Below are 23,187 nucleotides of genomic sequence, written 5' to 3' on the forward strand. Positions count from 1 at the left end.
GCATCAGCTAGCAAACTTTTAAAACTAGCCAGGTTTGGTGGCTCACGACTGTAATCTCAACAATTTGGGAGGCCAAGGCAGGTAGACTCTTGAGCTCAGGAGTTTGAGACCAGCCTGGGCAACAGGGTGAAACCCTGTCTCTACTAAAAATACAAAAATTAGCTAGGTGTAGCATTGGCTGTAGTCCCAGCTACTCGGGAGGCTGAGGCAGGAGGATCGGGCTTGAACCCAGGAGGTCAAGGCTGCAGTGAGCTGTGATTGCACCACTGCCCTATAGCCTGGGTGACAGAGTGAGACTTCCTTTCTCTCTCTCTCAAAAAAAAAATTTATATGAAAGTTTGTAAAGCTTTTTTTTCTTTTAGTCAAATCTGTTTATTTGGATTATCTGCATGTTCTTAACCAGAAGGAAATGCTACACAGAGTTGAAGAATAAAGACAAAATATTAAAAATTTAAGGTAGGTATTATGTTCTTTGTATAATGTGGATAACAACCATATTGAGCTATGGAAAGTAACATGACAAAAGAATCTCTAAGTGTATATCACTCACGGTCCTTTAGGAAATCGACGGTACCTTTTTTTTTTAAAAAAAAAGGGAGGCTGCAAAGAGTTTCAATTCTTGAAGGTGTAGGCAGGGTTAAGGGAAACAGCATGGGGTGGTGGGCACCCTCAGGTGCTGGCATCTGGTCCTAGGAAGCTATTACCCTCCCTGGCAAGAGGCAATGGAGAAAACCCTTACAGAACCAAGTGAGCACTGTCACTTTGGGAGAGGCCACCTGACAGTAGCTGTGGAAAAGCGTGAGCCACTGTCAGACAGAGGCCTGGCAGGGTGGGAGCTAGGAGAACAAATGCTGCAGGCCCTTCATCCTCCTGGCCTTCCATCTGCTGGGGCCTCCCACTGGCCACATTCAACGGGAAATCAGAGGGCAAATGAGCCAGACTGACGCTGTCAATAGAGGACTGTCTCCTGGGATGCTGAACAAAGATGGGTTGCTCTTGCTCTGCATCCATGGGGTAGATCTGGAAGGGCAACGGATGATTTCATTCAGTGTAATATGCATCTTGGTAATATATTCAGGGCCTTGCTTCATTTCCACCTTTCTCCAAAAATGTATTATCACTTTTCTTTCAAAGTAATTACTTCCGTAGTACTCCTTTTTGGAATGGAAGCCATAGATCATTCAAACTCCCAATCCTTTTATTTCCGAGACAGCATCTTTATATGAAAATTGTCATAGCGTGATGTAGGCTGATTTAGAAAAAGAAAAAAAAAAAAAGGCTTTCTGAAGACACTGCATTTGCTCATTAAAGTCCAATTAAAAGGCCAGGCACAGGCATTTTGGGAGGCCGAGGCAGGCAGATCACTTGAGGAGTTCGAGACCAGCCTAGGCAACATAGTGAAACTCCGTCTCTACTAAAAATACAAAAATTAGCTGGGCATGTTTGTGCATGCCTGTAGTCCCACTTACTTGGGAGGCTGAGGCATGAGAATTGCCTGAACCAGGGAAGCAGAAGTTGCAGTGAGCCAAGATCACACCACTGCACTCCAGCTTGAGCAACAGTGCCAGAATCTGTCCCAAATAATAATAATAATAATAATAATAATAATTCATTTAAAAAAGCAACTTAAAGACAATGACACCTAGAATATAAGCACATTAAAGAGTATATTATGAGAAATAAATAGTGCATTTTACATAAAGTGGGTTTTGAAAAATAAAAGTTATGTTTGGCCATGCATGTACTGGAGGAGAAGGATTCCATTATCTGGTTTTCTTCATTTCTTTCCTTTGTTTGTTCGTTTTTGTTATTGTTGTTTTTGAGACAGGGTGTTGCTCTGTCACCCAGGCTGGAGTGCAGTGGTGCAATCTTGATTGGCTCACTGCAGCCTCAACTTCCCAGGCTCAAGCCTGATCCTCCCACTTCAGCCTCCCAAGCAGCTGGGACTACAGGTGTGTGCCATCATGTGTGGCTAATTTATTTTTTACTATTTTATTTTATTTTATTTGAGATGGAGTTTCACTCTTTTTGCCCAGACTTGTGTGCAATGGCTTGGCTCACTGCAACCTCCGCCTTCTGGGTTCAAGTAATTCTCCTGCCTCAGCCTCCTGAGTAACTGAGTTTACAGGCGTGCGCCACCACGCCTGGCTAATTTTGTATTTTTGGTAGAGATAGGGTTTCTCTATGTTGCCCAGGTTGGTCTCAAACTCATGGGATCAAACAATCCACCTGCCTGGGCCTCTCAAAGTCCTGGGATTACAGGCATGAGCCACTGTGCCTGGCCCCTTTCTTCCAACAGTGCCTCTCAACCATACACCTCCCACCTCATTTATTTTTGATTAGACAAAGTGACTCCCTCGGATCAACCAGAGATTAATCCTGGAGCTCCAATACATATTTAAAACTACTGGCTTGATAGTCTAACAACATTGTAGATTACCTAGCGAGAAGCAGATATGTTATTTAAACGGATTTCTTGACCTATTTACATGATAAGATTTAATTTCCTTGAAATGCCATTTTGAAAACTGGGATTGGCATCCCTTACAGGTTCTCTAATTAGTTGCTTTTGGATTACTTGGCAAGTAAAGGACTATGTTGTTATGAACCCCACCTGCAGTATATCCCAAACAGGAATCTCCATCTTGGGTTTCTTTTTGTAAAGTCTGCATTTGACCCCTTTACACTCTTTTCCGTATTCACTAAACGTGCTCAGGGTTGGAAAAGCTATTTCAGTAGAGACAGCATATTTCTGGCGGCATTCAGGGGCAGGTATGGGAGTTGCAGGCATCCATCGTATGCTGTCCAGTGTCTGCACGTTCCCTTCTTTGCTCCCAGTGGGCAGAGAACCCGGCATTGTGGGTACCTTATAGAACTGTCAGGAGGTAATATTACATAAATAATGAAATAACATGTTAATGCAATTCATTACAGGTCCGTTGGAATTTATTGTTCAGGTTATTCCTTTCACCGCTCTGAGAAACATCAGGTATACTAGACTCACCTGAAGCAGGAAGTAAGAATATACTTTGTCAGACAGGCAATATGGTCTAGTGGATCCAGAATTTGAATATTATTTCTGGCTCTGCTACTGGCTTCCTTTATGACTAGGAGGGAAATGTCTCTGGGTGTTGCCAGTTTCGGTATCTGTGGATTGATAAGCAGATCGCAAGCATGGATGTTATAATAGGTTATTTCATGGGAAATTAAACACAGCAAATCTAATGAGAGGAGCGGGTTACTTGGTCATTTCTTTCTAGGTGCTATTTGGTGCTTTAAGAGGACATATAGTATTGGATAAGTTAAAGGAGTTTCAGAAAGTGCATCATAACATTACTGAGAGCTCAGAATGTGCTACATGGTTCTGAGGGCCGTCTGTGTATTAACTCATTTAATCCCTGCAGCACACCCGGAGGTCACTGCATGATATTGATGCAGTTTTACAGGTGAAGAAACTGAAGCACATATGGTTAAATAATTTGTCCAAGATCACAAAGCTAGTAAGCAGCAGAACTGGGGTTTGAACTCAGGTTATTTAAAATCAGAGCCCCAGTTCTTATTTCCCAGTATTTGACTCCCCTTTGCTCTCACCTGGTGATAGAAATGATGATGACCAGGCTGAGCACAATGGCTCACACCTGTAATCCCAGCACCTTGGGAGACTGAGGCAGGTAGATCGCTTGAGCTCAGGAGTTTGAGACCAGCCTGGGCAACATAACCAAACCCCGTCTCTACAAAAAATACAAAAATTAGCTGGCTGTGGTGGCATGCCCCTGTCATTTCAGTTACTTGGCAGGCTGAGGTGGGGGAGTGGCTTGAGCCCAGTAGGCAGAGATTACAGTGAGCTGAGATCATGCCACTGCACTCAAACTTGGGCAATAAAGCAACACTCCATTTCCAAAAAAAAAAAAAAAAGTATGAGATTTAACTTAAAAATAATTGTCCTTCATCTGATTAGAGAGTATAATCAGGATGAGCTTTAGCGTGTTGTTTTTTGTAGAGATGGGGGGGGTCTCACCATGTCACCCAAGCTGGTCTTGAACTCCTGGCTCAAGTGATCCTCCCACCTCAGCCTCCCAAAGTGCTGGGATTACAGGTGAGAGACACTGCACCCGGACTATCTTTCTGTTATTGCTGTGGTGGGGAGCACACCAAAATAGTGCCTGTCATCCTCATCCTTCCTACACATGTTTCCCAGCACTGCTGCTGTGATTAGTACCTTAACTCCAGCCTAGGCAGGTGCAGTGCATCAGCGGCTCTCTTCTCCAGCTTGTTTTACCTCAGCCCAAGCCACTCTGTAGAAATGGGCTCCACCCACATCATCTGACCTGTAGGTCTCCACTTTCTTCCCAGTTCTCAGATGGTTCTTGGAGCACTGGTAAAGTCAAGCGAAAATAAGGTGGTGAGTTTTTCCCAACAAAATAATTAAATTTTGGCTGATGCTGGCCTTTAGTCATCGAAGGCCAAGAAAGTACCGCCCTAACCAGGGAAAAGCAATATCAGACGTAGGCTGTTCTGTTGTCCCTCAACCTCAAAATGCTTGTGGTAAAAGGGACAAACCTCCAATCAGTCTATATTAGAGGTTCAACAGAGTTCATTGAAAACTTGAAACAAATCTGAAAAGAAAAACACTCTACAAATAGGGAAAAAAGTTGGGTAGCTGAGAGTGATAAAGTGAGATTCCCCAGATATGTTGCTGTTACCACAGGCAAATCTCAAATTGTTTTCAATGGAGCTTTTGGAAATTTAAATTAGCCCTGTCATTTTCAGACTTGGTCGTTTGGAACGTGTGTTGGTGAAACGCGGTGACGTAGTTTTATAGACTGTAAGAACCTTGGAGGCACCTGAATTCTTGAAGCTAGAGATTTATTGTAGGTCTTGTTCTCTGAGAAGAAAGCCAGACTTCTTATAACAAGAAGTGAGACAGAAGAACAGTTTTCAGAAGCATGTGTCACTCTGCTATTTTAGGAATTGTTCCAATAAGAGATGTTTATAGTAAGCTTGGTGTGACCCAGCCAAGAAGCTTAATATAACAAGGTTAACTGAATGGTGGGAGGAAAGGTTCTAGCCTATGCCAGCTTGCATTTATTAATAATCAGAAAGGTTGCGGATGACAGACTTGCTGAGCATTTACTAAATCTGGTACTTGTGGTTTGCAAATGATGTTGATTAACAGCTGCTATCATCTATCCTAGAAATGGCAGGAAGAAGTGTTATTATTTTATCACATAAAATAGTAGTCACAAAGAGAATGAAAACAGTTTAATTTGGCAGATATAAAATTCACTGGTTAAGCAGAAAACCATGCTCTGCCCTCCCACTGAGCTCACTAAAGATGGGTTTCCTGGGAATGTCTCGGTGAACAGATGTTTCTTCTTAGGTTTTGATGAAGAGTTTAGTGGCATCTAATCATTAGTGAAGGGTTGTTTTGGCAAAAGGAATCTCTTGTCTATCTACACACATACTTAAACTTTTTTTACATATATTAAGGATTTTGCATTAATTACCAATAGGATCTCATGTAGATGAGTCATGAATGATTGACTGGCTTTCATAATCAAGTTTTGAATGATTTTAAAAATCAGCCTGCCTGATCTAAGGTTTGGAAGTTCAATGTTCAATAAATAACTTTAGTAAAGGGAGGAAAACATTTTAAAGAAAAAAAACAGGAAAGATAATTACATTGTTAACATAATCTCTTTGGAGTTAGAATTTGATTCAGAAAGCTTTCTAGAGAGCCTTTTGAATCACCCTGAAATCTGCCAGCTTTTTCAAGGATGCTGCTTTTGTACCTCTGTATACATCATATGCCATTCTTTGCAATAAGATGCAACTTTCTTAGTGATTGAAGAATATAGATATTGATAAATACAAATTATGTCATGTTGTTTACATATACATTCCTAAAGAACAAGAAATATTGTCTACATTGTACATACATGGTAGATTAACTCATTGAAGTCAGAACAAATGTAGATTTCTATAAGTCCCAAAGAGAATGGATGTCTTAGAGGTTGATGTTGAAGTCTGCAGTTACACCAGTGGTGAAAATCAAATATGTAAAGAATAACTTTAGGTAAGAATCAAGTCAGACTTGTTTTACAGATGTTGCCATGTGTTAGAGGATTTTACTTGTTGCTTTATAGTTTTGGATCAGGCAGATGGTTGAAAAGTGTTGATTCAAGAGCTTTGACTGCGTGGAACAAGAAAATGAGGGAATAATAATAATGGGACTCAGAATCTATAAGCCAGAGCAACGAAGCATAGTTCAATCAATAGGAGGAATAAAAAAGATTAGCAACATAAGCAGTATCGATAATCTCTAACATCATTTTACATTACATTTAGCTCACATGAATCCAAGTGGAAATTCCACTAACAGATTCATAGTTCCACTTCTTAATTTTCTGTTTATAACTCTAGAAATAGCAAACAATATGTATAACATTCTGTGCAGTGCATATGATAGCCACATAATAGATGCTCCTGAATTTTTCCCTAGCCTCACTCCCAAGCTGGGATAATTTCCTATTATAGGTTCTCATGGCTCCTGACTATGTAATTATTTATTTGATTTTTCAGGTTGTCAGATTTAGCTAAAAAAGAAATACAAGACACCCAGTGAAATTTGAATTTCAAATAAACAACAAATAATTTTCCAGTATAACTATGTCCTGTGCAACATTTGGGGGCATAATTACACTAAAAAATTAGTCATTGTTTATCTGAGATTAAAATTTTATTGGGCTTCCTAAATTTAACCTAATAGCTCTAGTGGCTTACTTGTTCATAGCTGTATCTTCCACAGACTACGAGTTTTAGGATACTGTTTTCCTCATCATTGTATCCCCAGTATTTGCACAGGGCTTAGCACTTAGCAGGAATTCAATAAATATTGGTTGGCTGCCTAAAGGGATGGATATTAAAACTACTTTAATATATTAGGTACATTGGCACACACCAGTAATTCCAGCACTTTGGGAGGCTGTGTTGGGTGGATTACTTTAGCTCAGGAGTTTGTGACCAGCCTGGGCAACAAGGGAGAAACCCCATCTCTACCAAAAATACAAAAGGTTAGCTGGGCGTAGTGGCACGTGCCTGTGATCCTAGCTATTCAGGAAGCTGAGGTGGGAGGATCACTTGAGCCTGGGAGGTGGAGGTTCCAGTGAGCCGAGATTGTGCCACTGCACTCCAACCTGGGTGACAGAGGGGGCACCATCTCAAAAAAAATGTATTTTAATTAAAAGTATACAAACTGAGCCAGGTGTGGTAATCCCAGCTACCTGGGAGGCTGAGGCAGGAGGATCACTTGAAACTAGGAGTTTGAGGCTGTGATGTGCTATGATCACACCTGTGAATAGCCACGGCACTACAGCCTGGGTAACAGAGACCCAGTCTCTAGAATATTAAAAATAATTTTAAAAACCATGGAAAATGCAACTGAGGTTCATAGAACTTGAAAGCAAAAGAAGCAGTTCTTGCCATTGGGATATCTACAAGTGTACCATCTTTATGTAGTAAATAATCAACTAAGATCGCTAAGTGGGAAATTCCTTTTAAAAGAGATAGACTCCAAGAAACTGATTCTCCTAGTACAATTCACTTTCAGTTCTTATTTTTCACTTAATGCCTTTTCAAAGGCAGTTACTGTACAAAGCAAGTTGGGCTTGTATTTTTAAGTATTCTGGCAGATTGCAGCTAATCCTTTCTACCAGGATCGAAAATTTAAAAAGACGTTAAGAGGTTTAGACAGAAGAGACAGGAGATATTTCCAAGCTGCATATGGAGAAGATGACACAAATTTTGAAATCTTTATCACCCCATCTTATTTATTAAACTCCCACCCATGTTCTGCTCTATATTAGAAAAAGCAAAACAAGTTAATCTTATGCAGCTTTGGTAGCTCATGAAGAGCCATTGTTTTCAGTGCACTCTTTATAAGGTTTAGCTTATCAACCACGAAGCAGGGCTCACTTAGGTAAGTCAGGAAAGTTTAGAAGACAGTGGAAGAATGCCTGGGAAACATGGTGAAACCCTGTCTCTACTAAAAATACAAAAAAATAAAAAAAAATGCTAAGCGTGGTGGTGCACGCCTGTGGTCACAGCTACTTGAGAGGCTTAGGTAGGACGATTGCTTGAGCCTGGGGAGTTGGAGGTTGCAGTGAGCCATGATTGCACCACTGTACTCCAGCCTGGGTAACAGACCAAGACCCTGTCTCAAAAATAAATAAACAAATGAAAACAGATGGTTAAAGGATAAAAAATGCCTTGGAAATGCAAGTAGAAACATGTGCCTTATGTGCTAGGAACATTAATCTAGGTCAGTTACAAATGCCTACAAAGTGAGACTGTTTGTTATGGCTTGAACAGCATACCACATCATCGTTCAGTGACAGGAGTAGACAGGATTTGGGAGCATGAGGTTCCAGTTCTGGGGCCTCTTTTAGCCTCATGCCCAACCTGTGCCTAAATTCTGGCTCTATAAGGGAGAAACGGTCAACTCACATTGAGAACACTGACAGATACTTAACTACCGTTTTGTTTTCTTTTTGTTTTGTTTTGTTTTGTTTGAGACAGAGTCTCGCTCTGTCACCCAGGCTGGAGTACTGTGGCATGATCTCAGCTTACTGCAACCTCCGCCTCCTGGGTTCAAGCAATTCTCCTGCCTCAGCCTCCTGAGTAGCTGGGATTACAGGCATGCACCAACCATGCCCTGCTAATTTTTGTATTTTCAGTAGAGATGGGGTTTCATCATGTTGGTCAGGCTGGTCTCGAACTCCTGCCCTTGTGATCTGCCCACCTCAGCCACCCAAAGTGCTGGGATTACAGGCATGAGCCATTGTGCCCGGCCTTAACTACTGTTTTATACGGCTCTTTGCTGGACATAGGGAAGTCAGATGTGTTCCTGCTAAGTCAGTCAACTGTAGATTTGGAATGCTTTGTGTTCAAGGGTGAAGCCTCTTCTGTCATTACTACTGCTGCACTTCTACCTTCCCCCTGGAGCAACTGAGCAGCTCTTATTTATCCAAGGTGGGAAGTTCTCCAGAAAAGGTGATCCTGAAAGTAGTTGGGAGCCAACAATCACAGCAGCTGGGGGATAAGTCCATAAGCCCACTAATTATATACTTAATATATAATTGTAGATTATCAGTTGTGCCAACAATAATGTATTGAGTATCTAGAAAAAAATCACATCATGGTTTTGAGTACAAGAATTAAAAAGTATTTTTGAGGAGAAGGCATGCACACACATTGGAAACAATCCAAGAATAGAAGACAACATTGAATTAAATGACAAAATGTATGTTACAATTATAAATCCTAGGAGAGATCAGAAAGAATGGAGTCCCATGATTAAAAACTGATTCTAGAATTTCAAGAGAGGAATATATTTTAGACTTCACATTGAGAGATCATTCTTCTTCTTCTTTTTTTTTTTTTTTTTGACAGAGTCTTGCTCTGTCCCCCTGCCGCTGGAGTGCAGTGGCATAATCTCGGCTCACTCACTGCAACCTCTGCCTCCAAGGTTCAAGCGATTCTCCTACCTCAGCCTCCCGAGTAGCTGGGATTACAGTCGCCCGCCACCATGCCCAGCTAATTTTTGTATTTTTAGTAGAGATGGGGTTTCACCATGTTGGCCAAGCTGGTCTCGAACTCCTGACCTCAGATGATTCACTCACCTTAGCCTCCCAAAGTGTCGGGATTATAGGCGTGAGCCACCATGCGCAGCCAAGAGATCATTCTTGAATAGAGGGAAAGGAGGGTATTGTCAGGAAACAATAGAAAGGTTGAGAGATGATCATTAACTTAAGTGGTAAAGGATTCTGTTGGTGGAAACTACACTGGCTAGAACTGGTGGCCATGATATTGAAGATCAAGTAAGATTCAGAGGATTTTGAGTATTTTCTTCTTCCCAGTAATTCTAGATACCCCTTCCAATTATAGTGCTTTTAAAATTTCTGTATTATTGTTCATTCTCTATTAGGGGATTAAAAAAAATTCATGGAAATTTCTGTTAATGTCCTAAAAAATCATAGTTTTTGAAATCAGTAATTCCATAACTATTCAACTACTTTTTTGTAACTATTCAAACTATTTTAACCTTTTGCCTAGAGTATTTTAAAAAAATCTATCTAATCTAATCTAATCTAATCTATCCATCCATCCCTCTGTTGCCCAGGCTGGAGTACCTGTGGTGACACCTTCATGGCTCACTGAAGACTGGACCTCCCATACTCAAGTGACCCTCCCACCCCCACCTCCTGAGTAGCTGGAACTACAGGCACGCACCACCACACCCAGCCTAGATTATTTTAAATCTTACTAGTTTAGGTAAAATTTTGAATGTATTTCCAAATTTCTGAGTTACTATAAGAAGTGAGATTATGCCCTTTTTTTTAAAGGTCATATATCTTGCTATGCAATAAAACTATGCTGGAGTCAGACATTCTTTGACTCAAATCTTAGAGATGGGACCATTAGCAAATTACTTGGCCTCTCTGATTCTTAGTTTCCTTATCTAGAAAAGGGGGATATTTCCACACAACTGATAGGGTTTATGTGAAATTTAGACATAATACACATAAAACACCTAATATGGGGCATATTTAGTTAAGTTCTGAATAGAGGGCAACCAGTACAATACCAATGGTAGGTATTGAAATGAGAGTTGTTAGCATCATTGTCACCTGCCCTATTATAAATGAAAAGCAATACGGTTATCTAGCCTCTGGAGCTGGATTGCCTGGGTTAGAATCTGAGCTGTGGCACTTATTGGGGTATGTTGCTTATTCTCTTTCTGCCAGAGAATGGAGAAAGTAGTAACGTTTATCTCAAAGAGTTGTTTTAAGGATGAAATGAGTTGATGGGTATGAAGAGCTTAGTACTGTGCCTGGCACTTGATAAATATTTTATATATGTTAGCTGTTATTTTCCTGAAATTTGGAGGCCAAAGTTAAATGCATGGCAAATTTGCTTAGAGAAATTGAACATCTTGTCATGATCCTGCCAAAGCTGATTTGGGAATAAATTGCCTATTGCTAAATTATTGTTAGGAAAATGCTGACTTTTAAATATGTATCTACTTTTGCCTGTACTTTAGCCACTTCGTCTGTATACTTGGAGGAAAGTCAACAATGGCCTCTCCAAGGAATGTAACTGAGAAGGGGCATAACCCAGTGGAAAGCATTTGTAGAAAGATCAGAGCCATCCACAAGAGAGAAGCTATTTCGAATCCAGTTCAACAGATTATCAAATACCAATGTAGCAGTTTTGATAGCCCACAGACCAACACCAAGAAAGATTTTGAAGAGGTACTGAGGAAAATGACTGCTGCTTGTGTTCCTACACCCGACTCTCATTGGTCAAGTTCTGAGGAAGTCGATGCCTTCATTTCATCGCCTCAAATAATAACTCCAAGAACCCCATCCACCTCTCACCTCAGCTCCCCTGAGACTGCAACATACTCTGTTATTCTCACAAGTTCTGAAAACGTCTCAAAGCCGAAGTCACAGAGCAACAAGAATTATACATCTTTGATGTCACAGATCAGAAAAGCAGAGTTTTTCTCTAACAAGGATTTGAATAACTATTGTAGTGAAAATAATTTTAGTACCTTAACACTTGACTTGGATTCCACCTTTGGTCAAAGCTTGAAGTGTTTTGATCCTCAGGATTCAGTGGTAAAAAAATTATCTCTGAATGAAGATGGTAAATATTCATCTTTTAATGTTTGTCCTTCCAATACAGAAATAAGCATATATACTTTTAGAATACCTGAACTAAAAAATCTACATTATTAAAGTTTGGATGGAATCATCCATCTTTTCCTTTCTGTTTTAACTATGTTTGTTTCCAGAACAAAACAGAACGTCATGATGGGAATACTTAGATATAGGGGAGTATTTCCCTATATCTAAGGGGGAAGCTGTTTATTATGATAGGTTTTCTTTGTTAAACCAGAAAAAGGAAAATTAATCATTATAGCACAGAAAGCATCAGGATTTACAAACTTTTTCTTCTAATAGGATGGAAACAAGAAGCTGATGATGGTAAAGAAGATGTAACATACAGCATCAACAGGGCCTGTGAAGAAGAGGCATTCACAAGTATTTTTAATGCATGTGACGTAAAACGGAAAGGTAAGCTAAAAATTATCTATTTAAATGTTTGGTAGGACTCGCCAAGTCATCTGAACTTTCTATTGTGAGAGAAAGGGAAATGGTTGTGCGTGGGTCTCGCTGTCTGTGTCTACGTATGTGATGGATGCCACCTAATTTGGGAATAAGGTTTGCTCTCTAGGGCTTGGTTATTTTGTTGTAATTTCCCCGTACCTGTTTTGCATCAGCATATTTTAACAGTGACTTGAATGATTCTTTTTGAGCTTATCAGCTGACTTACCGTCTTTATTTATTGAAACTACTTACATGTCATAGGTGGTGCCCCACAGGAAATATGCTTTTCAAATATGTAAAACCACTATACAAGTTTAACTCAAAATTTTTAGTTAATTTGAGGCTTTCACTTCTGTTTTTCTTTAATTTTTATTTTTGAGATGTGTTTTTTAAAAAATTTCCAGACCTGAAACTACAAAAACCGTAGGAAATACCATTCTGGACGTTGGCCTTGGCAAATAATTTATTAATAAGTTCCCAAAAGCAATTGCAACAAAACAAAAATTGACAAGTGGGACCTAATTAAAGAACTTCTGCACAGCAAAAGAAACTGTCAACAGAGTAAACAAACAATCTACAGAGAGGGAGAAGATATTCACAAACCATGCATGTGACAAAAGTCTAACATCCAGACTCTATAAGTAACTTAAACAATTCAACAAACAAAAAATAACCCCATTAAAAAGTGGGCAAAGGACATGAACAGACACTTCTCAAAAGAAGACGTACTTGCAGCCAACAAATACATGAAAAAAATACTCATGATTACTACTTATTAGAGAAATGCAAATCAAAACTGCAATGATATACCATCTCACACCAGTCAGAATGGGTACTATTAAAAAGTCAAAAACCAACAGATGTCGGTGAGGTTATCTGGAAAAGAGAACACTTACACATTGCTGGTGGGAATATAAATTAGTTCAGCCACTGTGGACAGCAGTATGGAGATTCCTCAAAGAACTTAGAGCTACTATTTGAGCCAGCAATCTGTCCACTGGGTATGTACCCAAAGGAATATAAATCATTCTACCTGAAAGATATATGCACTTATATGTTCATCACAGCACTGTTCACAATAGAAAAGACATGGAATCAACCCAAATGCCCATGAACAGGAGACTGGATAAATAAAATGTGGTACCTACACACCATGGAATACTATGCAGCCAGAAAAAGAAACAAGATCACGTCCTTTGCTGCAACATGGATGCAGCTGGAGGCTATTATTCTAAGCGAACTAATGCAGGAACAGAAAACCAAACACTGCATGTACTCAATTTTAAGTGGGAGTTAGACATTGTATATACATGGAAACAAAGATGGGAACAATAGATATGGGGACTACTTGAGCAGGGAGGCATGGGCTGAAAAACTACCAGTCACGTATTATGCTCAGTACCTGGGTGATGGGATCATTTGCACACTAAACCTCAGCAACACGCAATTTACTCATGTAGCAAACCTGCACATACACCCCCTGAGCCTAAAAGTTGAGAGAAAAAAAAATTCCACAAGTAATTTTAAGTATATAAATGATTCATGCTCATTGTAATAAAATTAATAATATACTGACAAGCAAAAAGAAGGAAAAAAAATTGGTAATCCTGTTTCCCTGAGTAACCATTGTTAGTGATTTGTTGTATATCTTTCCACAATTCCTGTCAATATAGTTTTGTTTTATTTGAACTCATAGTTGTTTGTTATAGAACATTTCAAACATATACAGAGGTAGAATTCTATGATGAATCCTTATGTATTTGTCATAACCAATTATGTCTCATTTCTAACCCTGCTCATTTTCCTCTCCTCTACTCTGGATTATTTTGAGGCAAATCCCAGAGATCACAGTATTTCATCCACAAATATTTCAGTACATATTTCTAAAAGATAATTTACTAATTTTAAACACAACTACAATGCCATTATCACGATTTTAAAAGTAATATACTTTTCTGTTATTATCAAATGTCTTGTTAGTAGTCAACATTTCTCATTTATGTGATAGATACATATCCTTTTTTTCTTAAACAGTTTTACTGTTCAAGCCAATATCCAAGAAAGGTTTGTTCATTGCAGTTTGTTGTCTACCTTATCTCTGTGTTTCACTTTCCATCTGTTTTTTGCATTTTGTTATCTGTTAAGGAACCCCATCCATTGATTGATTGGGCACTCTTGTCGCCTAGGCTGGAGTGCAGTGGTGTGATCTTGGCTCGCTGCAACCTCTGCCTCCCAGGTTCAAGTGATTCTCCTGCCTCAGCCTCTCAAGTAGCTGGGATTACAGGCGCCCGCCACTACACCCAGCTAATTTTTGTATTTTTAGTAGAAACGGGGTTTCACCATGTTGGCCAGGCTAATCTCAAACTCCTGACCTCAGGTGATCCACTCACCTCGGCTTCCCAAAGTGTTGGGATTACAGGTGTGAGCCACTGCACCCAGCCCATTCTTTTATTTCATAGTTTACCACAATCTGAAATTTGGTGATTGTGTATCTGTAGGAACACAACCTGTATCTCCATCTCCTATAGTTAGAAATATGATCAGATAAAAGTTTGAGGGTTTTTCTTTTCTTTTTTTTTATTTTATGGGGGCAAGAATTCTACTAGGTTGGTACAAGTGTGACTGCAGTTTTTAACCATTGAAAGTAATGGCAAAAACCACAGCTACTTTTGCATCAACCTAAACACATAGATGGTGTCATGTGTTTTCAACAGAAGGCAACTATTGATGATGAAGGCCTAGACCTATATTTTCATTAGATGCTGCAAATGGCAATATTCTATCATTCCTTCCTAATGTATCACCTGAAATAAATCTATAATGAGAAACTCTACTCTGCTTTATGAACTATTTTGCTATACTGGTGTCCTGAAGGAGAGAGGCAGGATAAAAGCTTGATTGATTCTCTTTATCTACCAGTTTTAAAAATACGAAATTGGAGCTGGGTGGGGTGGCTCATACCTGTAATCCCAGCACTTTAGGAGGCCAAGGTGGAGGCTCTGCTTGAGCCCAGGAGTTTGAGACCACTCTGGGAAACATGGTGAAACCATGTCTCTACTAAAAATAGAAAAATTTAGGCTGGGTACAGTGCTTCAATCCTGTAATCTCAGCATTTTGGGAGGCTGAGGTGGGAAGATCACTTGAAGCCAGGAATTTGAGACCAGCCTAGCCACCATGGTGAAACCCCATCTCTACTAAAAATATAAAAATTACCCAGGCGTGGTGGCGCACGCTTGTAATCCCAGCTACTAGGGAGGCTGAGGCACAAGAAGCGTTTGAACTCAGGAGGTGGAAGCTGCAGTGAGCTGAGATGGTGCCACTGCACTCCAGCCTGGGAGACAAAGTGAAACTCCATCTCAAAATAAAAGAAAAATTAGCAGAGCAACATAATTGCTAAAGATAGTGTAAGATGTTTTCTTGGTCATCCTTTTTTTTTAAATGATATACTATGTATTCTCTAGTATGTGTGATAATGTTTTCAAACTTGTTTTATAATCTGCTTTTTTCTCATTTAATAATTTGAGTACTTGTCTGCATAAAAAATTTTCTTCATATCCTATACCATTTTTTGAAGTAACATGTTTAACCAATCCATCTCAATTGGATATTATTTTTTTTTCTGCTTTTAAAATTATGATATGCCAGGCATGGTAGCTCATGCCTGTAATCTCAGCAATTTTGGAGACTGAGGCGGGAAGATCACTTGAGGCCAGGAGTTCAAGACCAGCCTGGACAACCTAGCAAGACCCTGTCTCTACAAAAAATATTTTAAAAATTAGCCAGGCATGGTGGCACACGCCTGTAATCCCAGCTACTCAGAAGGCTGAGGTGGAAGGATGCCTTGAGCCAAGGAGGCTGAAGCTGCAATGAGCTATGATCACGCCACTGCATTGTAGCCTGGGCAACAGAGTGAGACTCTGTCTCAAAAAATCCCAAAACTATAAAAAATATTTTACATATAAAATCACTGTATTGAACACTTGTAGCAAAATATTTGCATGTACCCTTATTTATTTCTTTAGGATGAGTGGGGCTTATTTGTTCCCAGAGAGCTTCTCTGCTTGGACAGGATTTAAGAAATTCTCTGAAGAAAATAAGAAAGCTTCACTGATGGGAAATGGGATGTGTATTAGCCAGGGCTCTCTGGTGGGAAGAGATATTTATATTTGTATCTGTCAACTTAATCTAGCTAGCTAAAGAGACTTATTATAAGGAATTGGGTCATGCGATCATGGAGGCAGGCAAGTCCCAAGATCTGCAGGGTGTCAGCAAGCCAGGGATTCAGTAGATCCAACGGTTTAGTCCCATTCCAAGTCCACAGGCCTAAGAACCAGGAGAGCTGCTGGTGTAGTTCCCATCCAAAAGCCAGCAGGCTTGAAGCAAGGAAGAGCCAACATTTCAATTCAAGTCTAGAAGCAAAAAAAAAACAACAACAAAAAATTAGTGTCCCAGTTTGAAGGTAGGCAGGCAGGAGAGATTCTCTGTCACCTGGGAGAAGGTCAGCTTGTTTGTTCTATTGAGGCCTTCAACTGGTTGGATGAGGCCCACCTGCATTAGGTGGACAATCTGCTTTACTTGGTCTATAGATTTAAATGTTAATATCATCCAAAAATACCCTCAGAGAGAGACCCAAGATAATGTATAACCATATATCTAGGTACCCCGTGGCTCAAGTTGACACGTAAAATTAACCATCACAGGAAGCCTTTCTAGTTTTGATACGACAGAGAGCTTAGAGTTTTAGTGGAGGAAAATATGATAAATGGATTATTGCTGGCTTTCCAGCTTGCTTTCCAGTTCTTCTACAAACAAAAAAATGCAATTCTCTGCTGGGTACAGTGACTCATACCTGTAATCTCAGCACTTTGGGAGGCCCAGGCAGGTGGATCCCTTAAGTCCAGGAGTTCAAGACCAGCCTGGGCAACATGGCGAAATCCCAACTGTACAAAAAATATAAAAATTAGCTGGGTGTGGTGGCACATGCCTGTAGTCCCAGCTACTAGGGAGGCTGAGGTGGGAGGATCGCTTAAGCCCAAGAGATTGAGGTTGCAGTGAACCGGGAGCATTCCAGCTGAGCAACATAGCAAGACCCTGTCTCAAAAAAAAAAAAAAAAAAAAAAAAAAACAGTTCTCTCTCTAAATAACTGTATTAGTCATTTTATTTCTCTAATACTGTCATATCTAAATGACATGTTAAGTTTAAGTAACGTTAAAGTTATTAATAACTTTGAAGTTATTCAGCCTCCTTTATGAGTATCTCCTCCTTCTAATTAAGAGACTTTTTTTTTTCTGATGTCATGGTCTATCCTTATTTCCTTAAGGGAAGAACCTTCTCTGTGGCATCTGCCCTCTCAAACTTCTACTTAATTTTTCCCTCCCCTTTGCAAGTAGCCAGCCCAAGGCAGGCCTTTGATGGGAGTAAAAGAAAAGTCTTATGTTTAAAAAAGATTGGTGTGTCAATGACTAACATAGTTTGGATGATTTTATTTTCTGAATGTGATAGTAGGGATGACTGTCTAAAAATGCCTCCTCCACCCCCTAAAAACTAGAAATTTTCACTTGAGATTGAAATTTTAACTAAAGCAGAGAAAAAACTTCCTTCACTGAATGCTTTTTAAGGAACTGAAAGGAAAAAATGTAATGTCATTTTGGTCACTTCCCACAAGAAATTCTTGATTACATATATCATCAATATTTAAACCTCACAACTCTGTGTGATAGGTATCATCGTCCCCATCTCAGATAAAGAACCAGGTTCAGAGAGGTTAATATTCCCAAAACTACACAGCTGGTAATCTTCAGAGCCAAGATTTGACACTAGGTCCATTAGACTTTAGCCCAAGGCCAGTGTTCTTTACAATATACTGTGCCAGCTCCACAGGACTGCCAGGGCTATATATCATGTTTCTAGGATTAGGAGACATAAAAGGGATAGGTGCTTCACTTGTTAAAAATATAACTTTCTCTGTCTTTCAGAACTGATCTGCTCTTCTTTTTCCAAAGGCTCAGTAGGAGTGGCCAAAATAATCGATTTCCTGAGACAAACAACTAGCCAAAATTCTGAAGACAGTGGCCTTGAGCAGTTGTGGAACATGCTTGATCCTGAGAAGAGAGACCCACATGTGGACATGGAAACTTTCCAGGCCATGATGAAAGACTGGATGGCTTACTGTGGAAACAAATGGTAATCAGAGTCCTAGTGGGATGCAGTTTAAGGTTCTATTTTAACAATTGATTATAATTATGCTAATCACTGTTTCCTGTGTTGATGGAAATACTATTGTCCAGTGCTTTAGCATGCATTAGAATCACCTGAATGATGTTAAACCTGATTGCTGGGGCCCCACCATCATGATTCAGCAGATCTGGGGTGAAGCCTGATAATTTACATTCTAACAAGTTTCCGATGATATTGATGCTGGGAGTGGGCTGGACATGCTTTGGGAACCACTGCTGGCATTCATTTCTTGTGATTAGTGGGGAGCACATGTGATATTCTCACAGAGAATTGAGCTGACATAGGAGTCAGGTGAATTATTGATACTATCAAATCTCCAATTGTATTTAAATTCAATAATAGACTCCCTTTTAAGGGCAGGGGGCTAGTCAGTGAATGTAATTTGGAATCCTAGAATATAGGGAGGCTACGGGGAAAAAGAAAGAATAGTAGAATAGGAAAAAGAAAAAGGTAAAGGAGGAGAAGGGCACCCCATGATCTCAGGTGCCCTTGGCAGATGCTGGAGATGTGTGTCTTCTTCCACAGAAAGCGAATTCCTTTTTTTTTTTTCTGAGATGGAGTTTCACTTTGTTGCCCAGGCTGGAATACAGTGATGCAATCTCTGCTCACTGCAACCGCTGCCTCCCAGGTTCAAGCAATTCTCCCGCCACACCCTCCAGAGTAGCTGGAATCACAGGTGTGTGCCACCATGCCTGGCTAATTCTTGTATTTTTAGTAGAGAACGGGTTTCACCATGTTGTCCAGGCTGGTCTCGAACTCCTGATCTCAGCTGATCTGCCCACTTCGGCCTCCCAAAGTGCTGGGATTACAGGTGTGAGCCACCCACTGCACCTGGCCAAGAAACCTAATTCCTATCCCTCCTATTCAGCCACCAATCTTCAGCTATCTGCTGACGCATGCTAGGATTTGCTTAAAGAAAATGTTGACTGGGCGTGATGGCTCACACCTGTAATCCCAGCATTTTGGGAGGCTGAGGCAGGTGGAACAGCTGAGGTTGGCAGTTGGAGACCAGCCAGGCCAACATGGTGAAACCCTGTCTCTACTAAAAATACAAAAATTAGCTGGGCATGGTGGTGCACGCCTGTGATCCCAGTTACCTGGGAGGCTGAGGCGGGAGAATTGCTTGAACCCGGGAGGTGGAGGTTGAAGTGAGCTGAGATAGTGCCATAGCACTGTAGCCTAGGCATCAGAGTGAGACTCCATCTCAAAAATAGGGAATGTCAAGCCCAAGGAATGGAAAAACTTACCAGATTTCTGGTAGGATTAGGATGTATAGATAACTTAAGAAAATATGACTGAAATGTTGCATGCCATACACAGGTTATTCATGAAGGCAAGATAAATATATAGAAATAAGTAATGTTAGTGTTATCAAAAACCTCAAATACAGATAATATACCATTTTTACCCATGAGTTTAACAAAGATTTTTAAAAAATGACTCTAGCCCATGTGGTGGGCTGTGAAAAGGGTGGAGAAATAAGCCCTCCCATATATTATTGGTAGTAGTGCAAGTTAGCATAGTTTTTTTAAGAGCAATTTAGGAATGTGTATTAGGCCCTTAAAAATATGCAGTCTTGGCCAGGTGTGGTGGCTCGTGCCTGTAATCCCAGCACTTTGGAAGGCCAGCGCGGGAGGATCACTCGAGGCCAGGAGTTTGAGACCAGTCTGGGCAACTTAGCAAGATCCTGTCTCTACAAAAAATTAAAAAATTAGCCAGGTGTGGTGGCATGTGCCTATAGTCCAGGCTACTTGGGAGGCTGAAGCAGGAGGATTGCTTGAACCCAGGAGTTTGAGGCTGCAGTGAGCTGTGACAGAGCCACTACACTTCAGCCTGGGCAAGAGAGCGAGGCCCTGTCTCCAAAACAAAAACAAAAGACAAAAGGCAGGCTCTTTGAGAAGTAATGTAACTTTAAGAAAGATAATTAATTGTAAACGCTAATATAGAAGGTAGTTTATGACAGTGATAAATACAAGCAATCTAGATATTTAAAAAGAGACAATTGGACAAATTATAGTGCTTCCATACACTAGAATACTAGTCATTCAAAGTAATAATATTTGATAAGAGAAATTAATATGTAATTATTTCAAATAAATAGGTCATAGATCTATTCATGTAGTATAATCCCATTTTTGGAAGAAATAAAAATATGCATAGGAAAATGTTAGAAAGAATTTATGCCAAAATGATTATTTTTGCATAATGGTTTTAATTTTTTGTTTTCTTTTTCTTTTTTTTTTTTGAGACAGAGTCTCGCTCTGTTGCCCAGGCTGGAGTGCAGTGGCGCAATCTCGGCTCACTGCAAGCTCCGCCTCCAGGGTTCATGCCATTCTCCTGCCTCAGCCTCTCGAATAGCTGGGACTACAGGCTCCTGCCACCATGCCCAGCTAATTTTTTGTATTTTTTAGTAGAGACGGGGTTTCACCGTGTTAGCCAGGATGGTCTCGATCTCCTGACCTCATGATCTGTCCTCCTCTGCCTCCCAAAGTGCTGGGATTACAGGCGTGAGCCACCACTCCCGGCCTAATTTTTTGTTTTCTTAAGAATTTAATATTTCCAAAATATTTAAGTGTGTATAATAAAAATATTAATAATTATGAAACAGCATGAAGACAAAAGAACATTTTTATAACAAGTATAAAGGAAAAAACATGGGCGCTAGAAATACAGAAGATAAGAGCAGAAACTCAGAAATGGGGATGGGTGTGAACACCAGAATAGTCAGAACTCTGTGTGAGTTCTTTCACTCCCCCAACTTGTGACAGACATCTCACAATGACAAACAATGAGATGTAAACATATATTTGTTGAATTTTGTGGCTGTTCCAGAGAGAAGCTTGAGGATTTGGTGCTTAGGTTAAGTAACAAAACTTAAATTATAATATAGGCCTCTGAAAGGAAATGGTCGAAATGTTAATATGTTTATTTTGCAGTTCAAGCTAGAGTGTGTGCGCTGCACAGCCTGTACAGAGGGTTTCCCAGATTCCAGAAGTAAAATGCCCAAAGTAAAATTAGTTGAGGTTCTATCTGATTCTCCATGAGAAAGGGAAAATGTATCCCTGTCAATGTATCCCAAAGTATTCGTTGTTCATGTATTTCCTTCTCAATCTCTTAAGCCCCATGATCTTGCAACCTCCACAAGTCTCCACTTACCAGTCCAACCTATGTCTATTTCCTAATCCACCGAGACCCCCACATCTCCTAATCATACGCTGCCTATGTGTTTTCTTTTTCATATTAGGAAAAAGTGTATGGATGGTGGAGGTAATGCCTAATGTACCACCTACATTAGAAACAGTTTCACTAGGAACACAAACTATTTTCTATCACTCTAAGTACCTAGCATAGTACTGAGCTCCAAATAGTTGTTGAATGAATATATATTTTTTTAACTCAGAAGGAATTACCTGAAAAGGAAAGTACAGAGCATAAATCTGAAAAAAAAGGACAAAACTTGGTCAGGCAAAGAATCCTAGCTCACTGGTTTTGTGTGTGTTTTTTTTTTTTTTTGGCTACAGGGAAGGTGTGAGTCATAGATTAAGCAGCAGCATCGATGATTCTGTTTTTGAACAGGACGGCATCAAATCAGATGGAACAAGTATGTATATGTTTTTTCAGGATTGTTCTGTTTTCTTACGGCTTGGAGAAAATGATTTTTTTTCATAAAACTCTTGTATGTGTTTCAGTGAAGATGAGCACAGATATAACAGATTCTACGTCGGGGAGCTTCGAGGCTTTGGGAGGAGAAACATCTAAAGGAGTCTTGTAAGCCTTCTTAGTCTGCTTTCTCAAGTGTTTCAACTTCATTTTTCTTGTTTATTTCATAAATCTACGTATTTCAGTTACGATAAAGTCACTTTGCTCTTTTTTTTCAGTAGAGCTAGCATAATTGATTTTAAATTCTTAACTGATTCTAATAATGCCTGCATTAGAAAGAGTTTCACTAGGAACACAAATTCTCGTATGACTAGTAATCCAAAATCACTTGCTCTCTCATGAAACCCTTCTCCTTCATTAATTTCCTGTGCTTTCTGTAGGGAAAAAGTTCCACCTGAAGTAGGGTTATGATATTGATCTTACGCTCTTTTGGAAATTATTTTAAAGCACTTCTTTAGTAGAATCTTTTAGGCATGAATGAGAAAAGCTGTTTTCCACGACATGTGTAAGTTTTAGGTATTAAGGAGAGTGATTCTGCCTCTCCCTTATTTTATCTTTGCCACTTCAGGTATATCCGTAAAGAAAAGTGGTGTGGGCTGGGCGCGGTGCCTCACGCCTGTAATCCCAGCACTTGGGGAGACCGAGGCGGATGGATCACTTGAAGTCAGAAGTTTGAGACCAGCCTGGCCCACATGGTGAAATGCCGTCTCTACCAAAAATACAAAAATTAGCCGGGCGTGGTGGCACATGCCCGTAATCCCAGCTACTTGGGAGGCTGAGACACGAGAATGGCTTGAACCCGGGAGGTGGAGATTGCAGTGAGCTGATATCATGCCATTGCGCTCCAGCCTGGGCGACAGAGCAAGACTCCATCTCAAAAAAAAAAAAAAAAAGAAAGAAAGAAAGAAAAGAAAAGAAAAGTGGAGTGGGAACTATGTTCTCAACCTGAGCTAGGCCCTGGGATAAGATAGCAAAAAAGAAAAAGAGGCCTGGGCCTCCATGAAACACACAGTCCAGACTCTTAAAGGATTTGTGAACTGATATCACGGCAAATGATGCTCATAAACATTGACAAGTTACACAAAACATTAGGAAAGATGAGTACTGAATTGTGAG

The 23,187-nt window shown here is 40.0% G+C and overlaps 1 protein-coding gene and 1 long non-coding RNA gene across 2 annotated transcripts in view; one reads left to right on the forward strand and one right to left on the reverse strand.

Annotated features, from left to right (window-relative positions):
• Positions 1-347: 347 nt before the first annotated feature.
• On the reverse strand, positions 348-4,251 carry LOC129009719 (uncharacterized). The gene is made up of 4 exons (XR_008492833.1): positions 4,019-4,251; positions 3,005-3,147; positions 2,615-2,875; positions 348-1,249 (listed from the first exon to the last, which is right to left on the reverse strand). It is a non-coding gene; the product is annotated as an uncharacterized LOC129009719 (long non-coding RNA).
• A 107-nt stretch (positions 4,252-4,358) lies between these two features.
• Positions 4,359-23,187, forward strand: part of IRAG2 (inositol 1,4,5-triphosphate receptor associated 2) — a 111,458-nt gene continuing 92,629 nt past the window's right edge. The window contains exons 1-6 of the mRNA XM_054443129.2: positions 4,359-4,402; positions 11,102-11,709; positions 12,027-12,140; positions 18,177-18,357; positions 21,933-22,012; positions 22,101-22,179. Of these exons, the coding sequence (XP_054299104.1) occupies positions 11,136-11,709; positions 12,027-12,140; positions 18,177-18,357; positions 21,933-22,012; positions 22,101-22,179 (1,028 nt within the window). The 5' untranslated portion in view covers positions 4,359-4,402; positions 11,102-11,135. The remainder of the gene's footprint in view (positions 4,403-11,101; positions 11,710-12,026; positions 12,141-18,176; positions 18,358-21,932; positions 22,013-22,100; positions 22,180-23,187) is intronic.

Source organism: Pongo pygmaeus, chromosome 10 (genome assembly GCF_028885625.2).
Source record: "Pongo pygmaeus isolate AG05252 chromosome 10, NHGRI_mPonPyg2-v2.0_pri, whole genome shotgun sequence".
Lineage (NCBI taxonomy): Eukaryota > Metazoa > Chordata > Mammalia > Primates > Hominidae > Pongo > Pongo pygmaeus.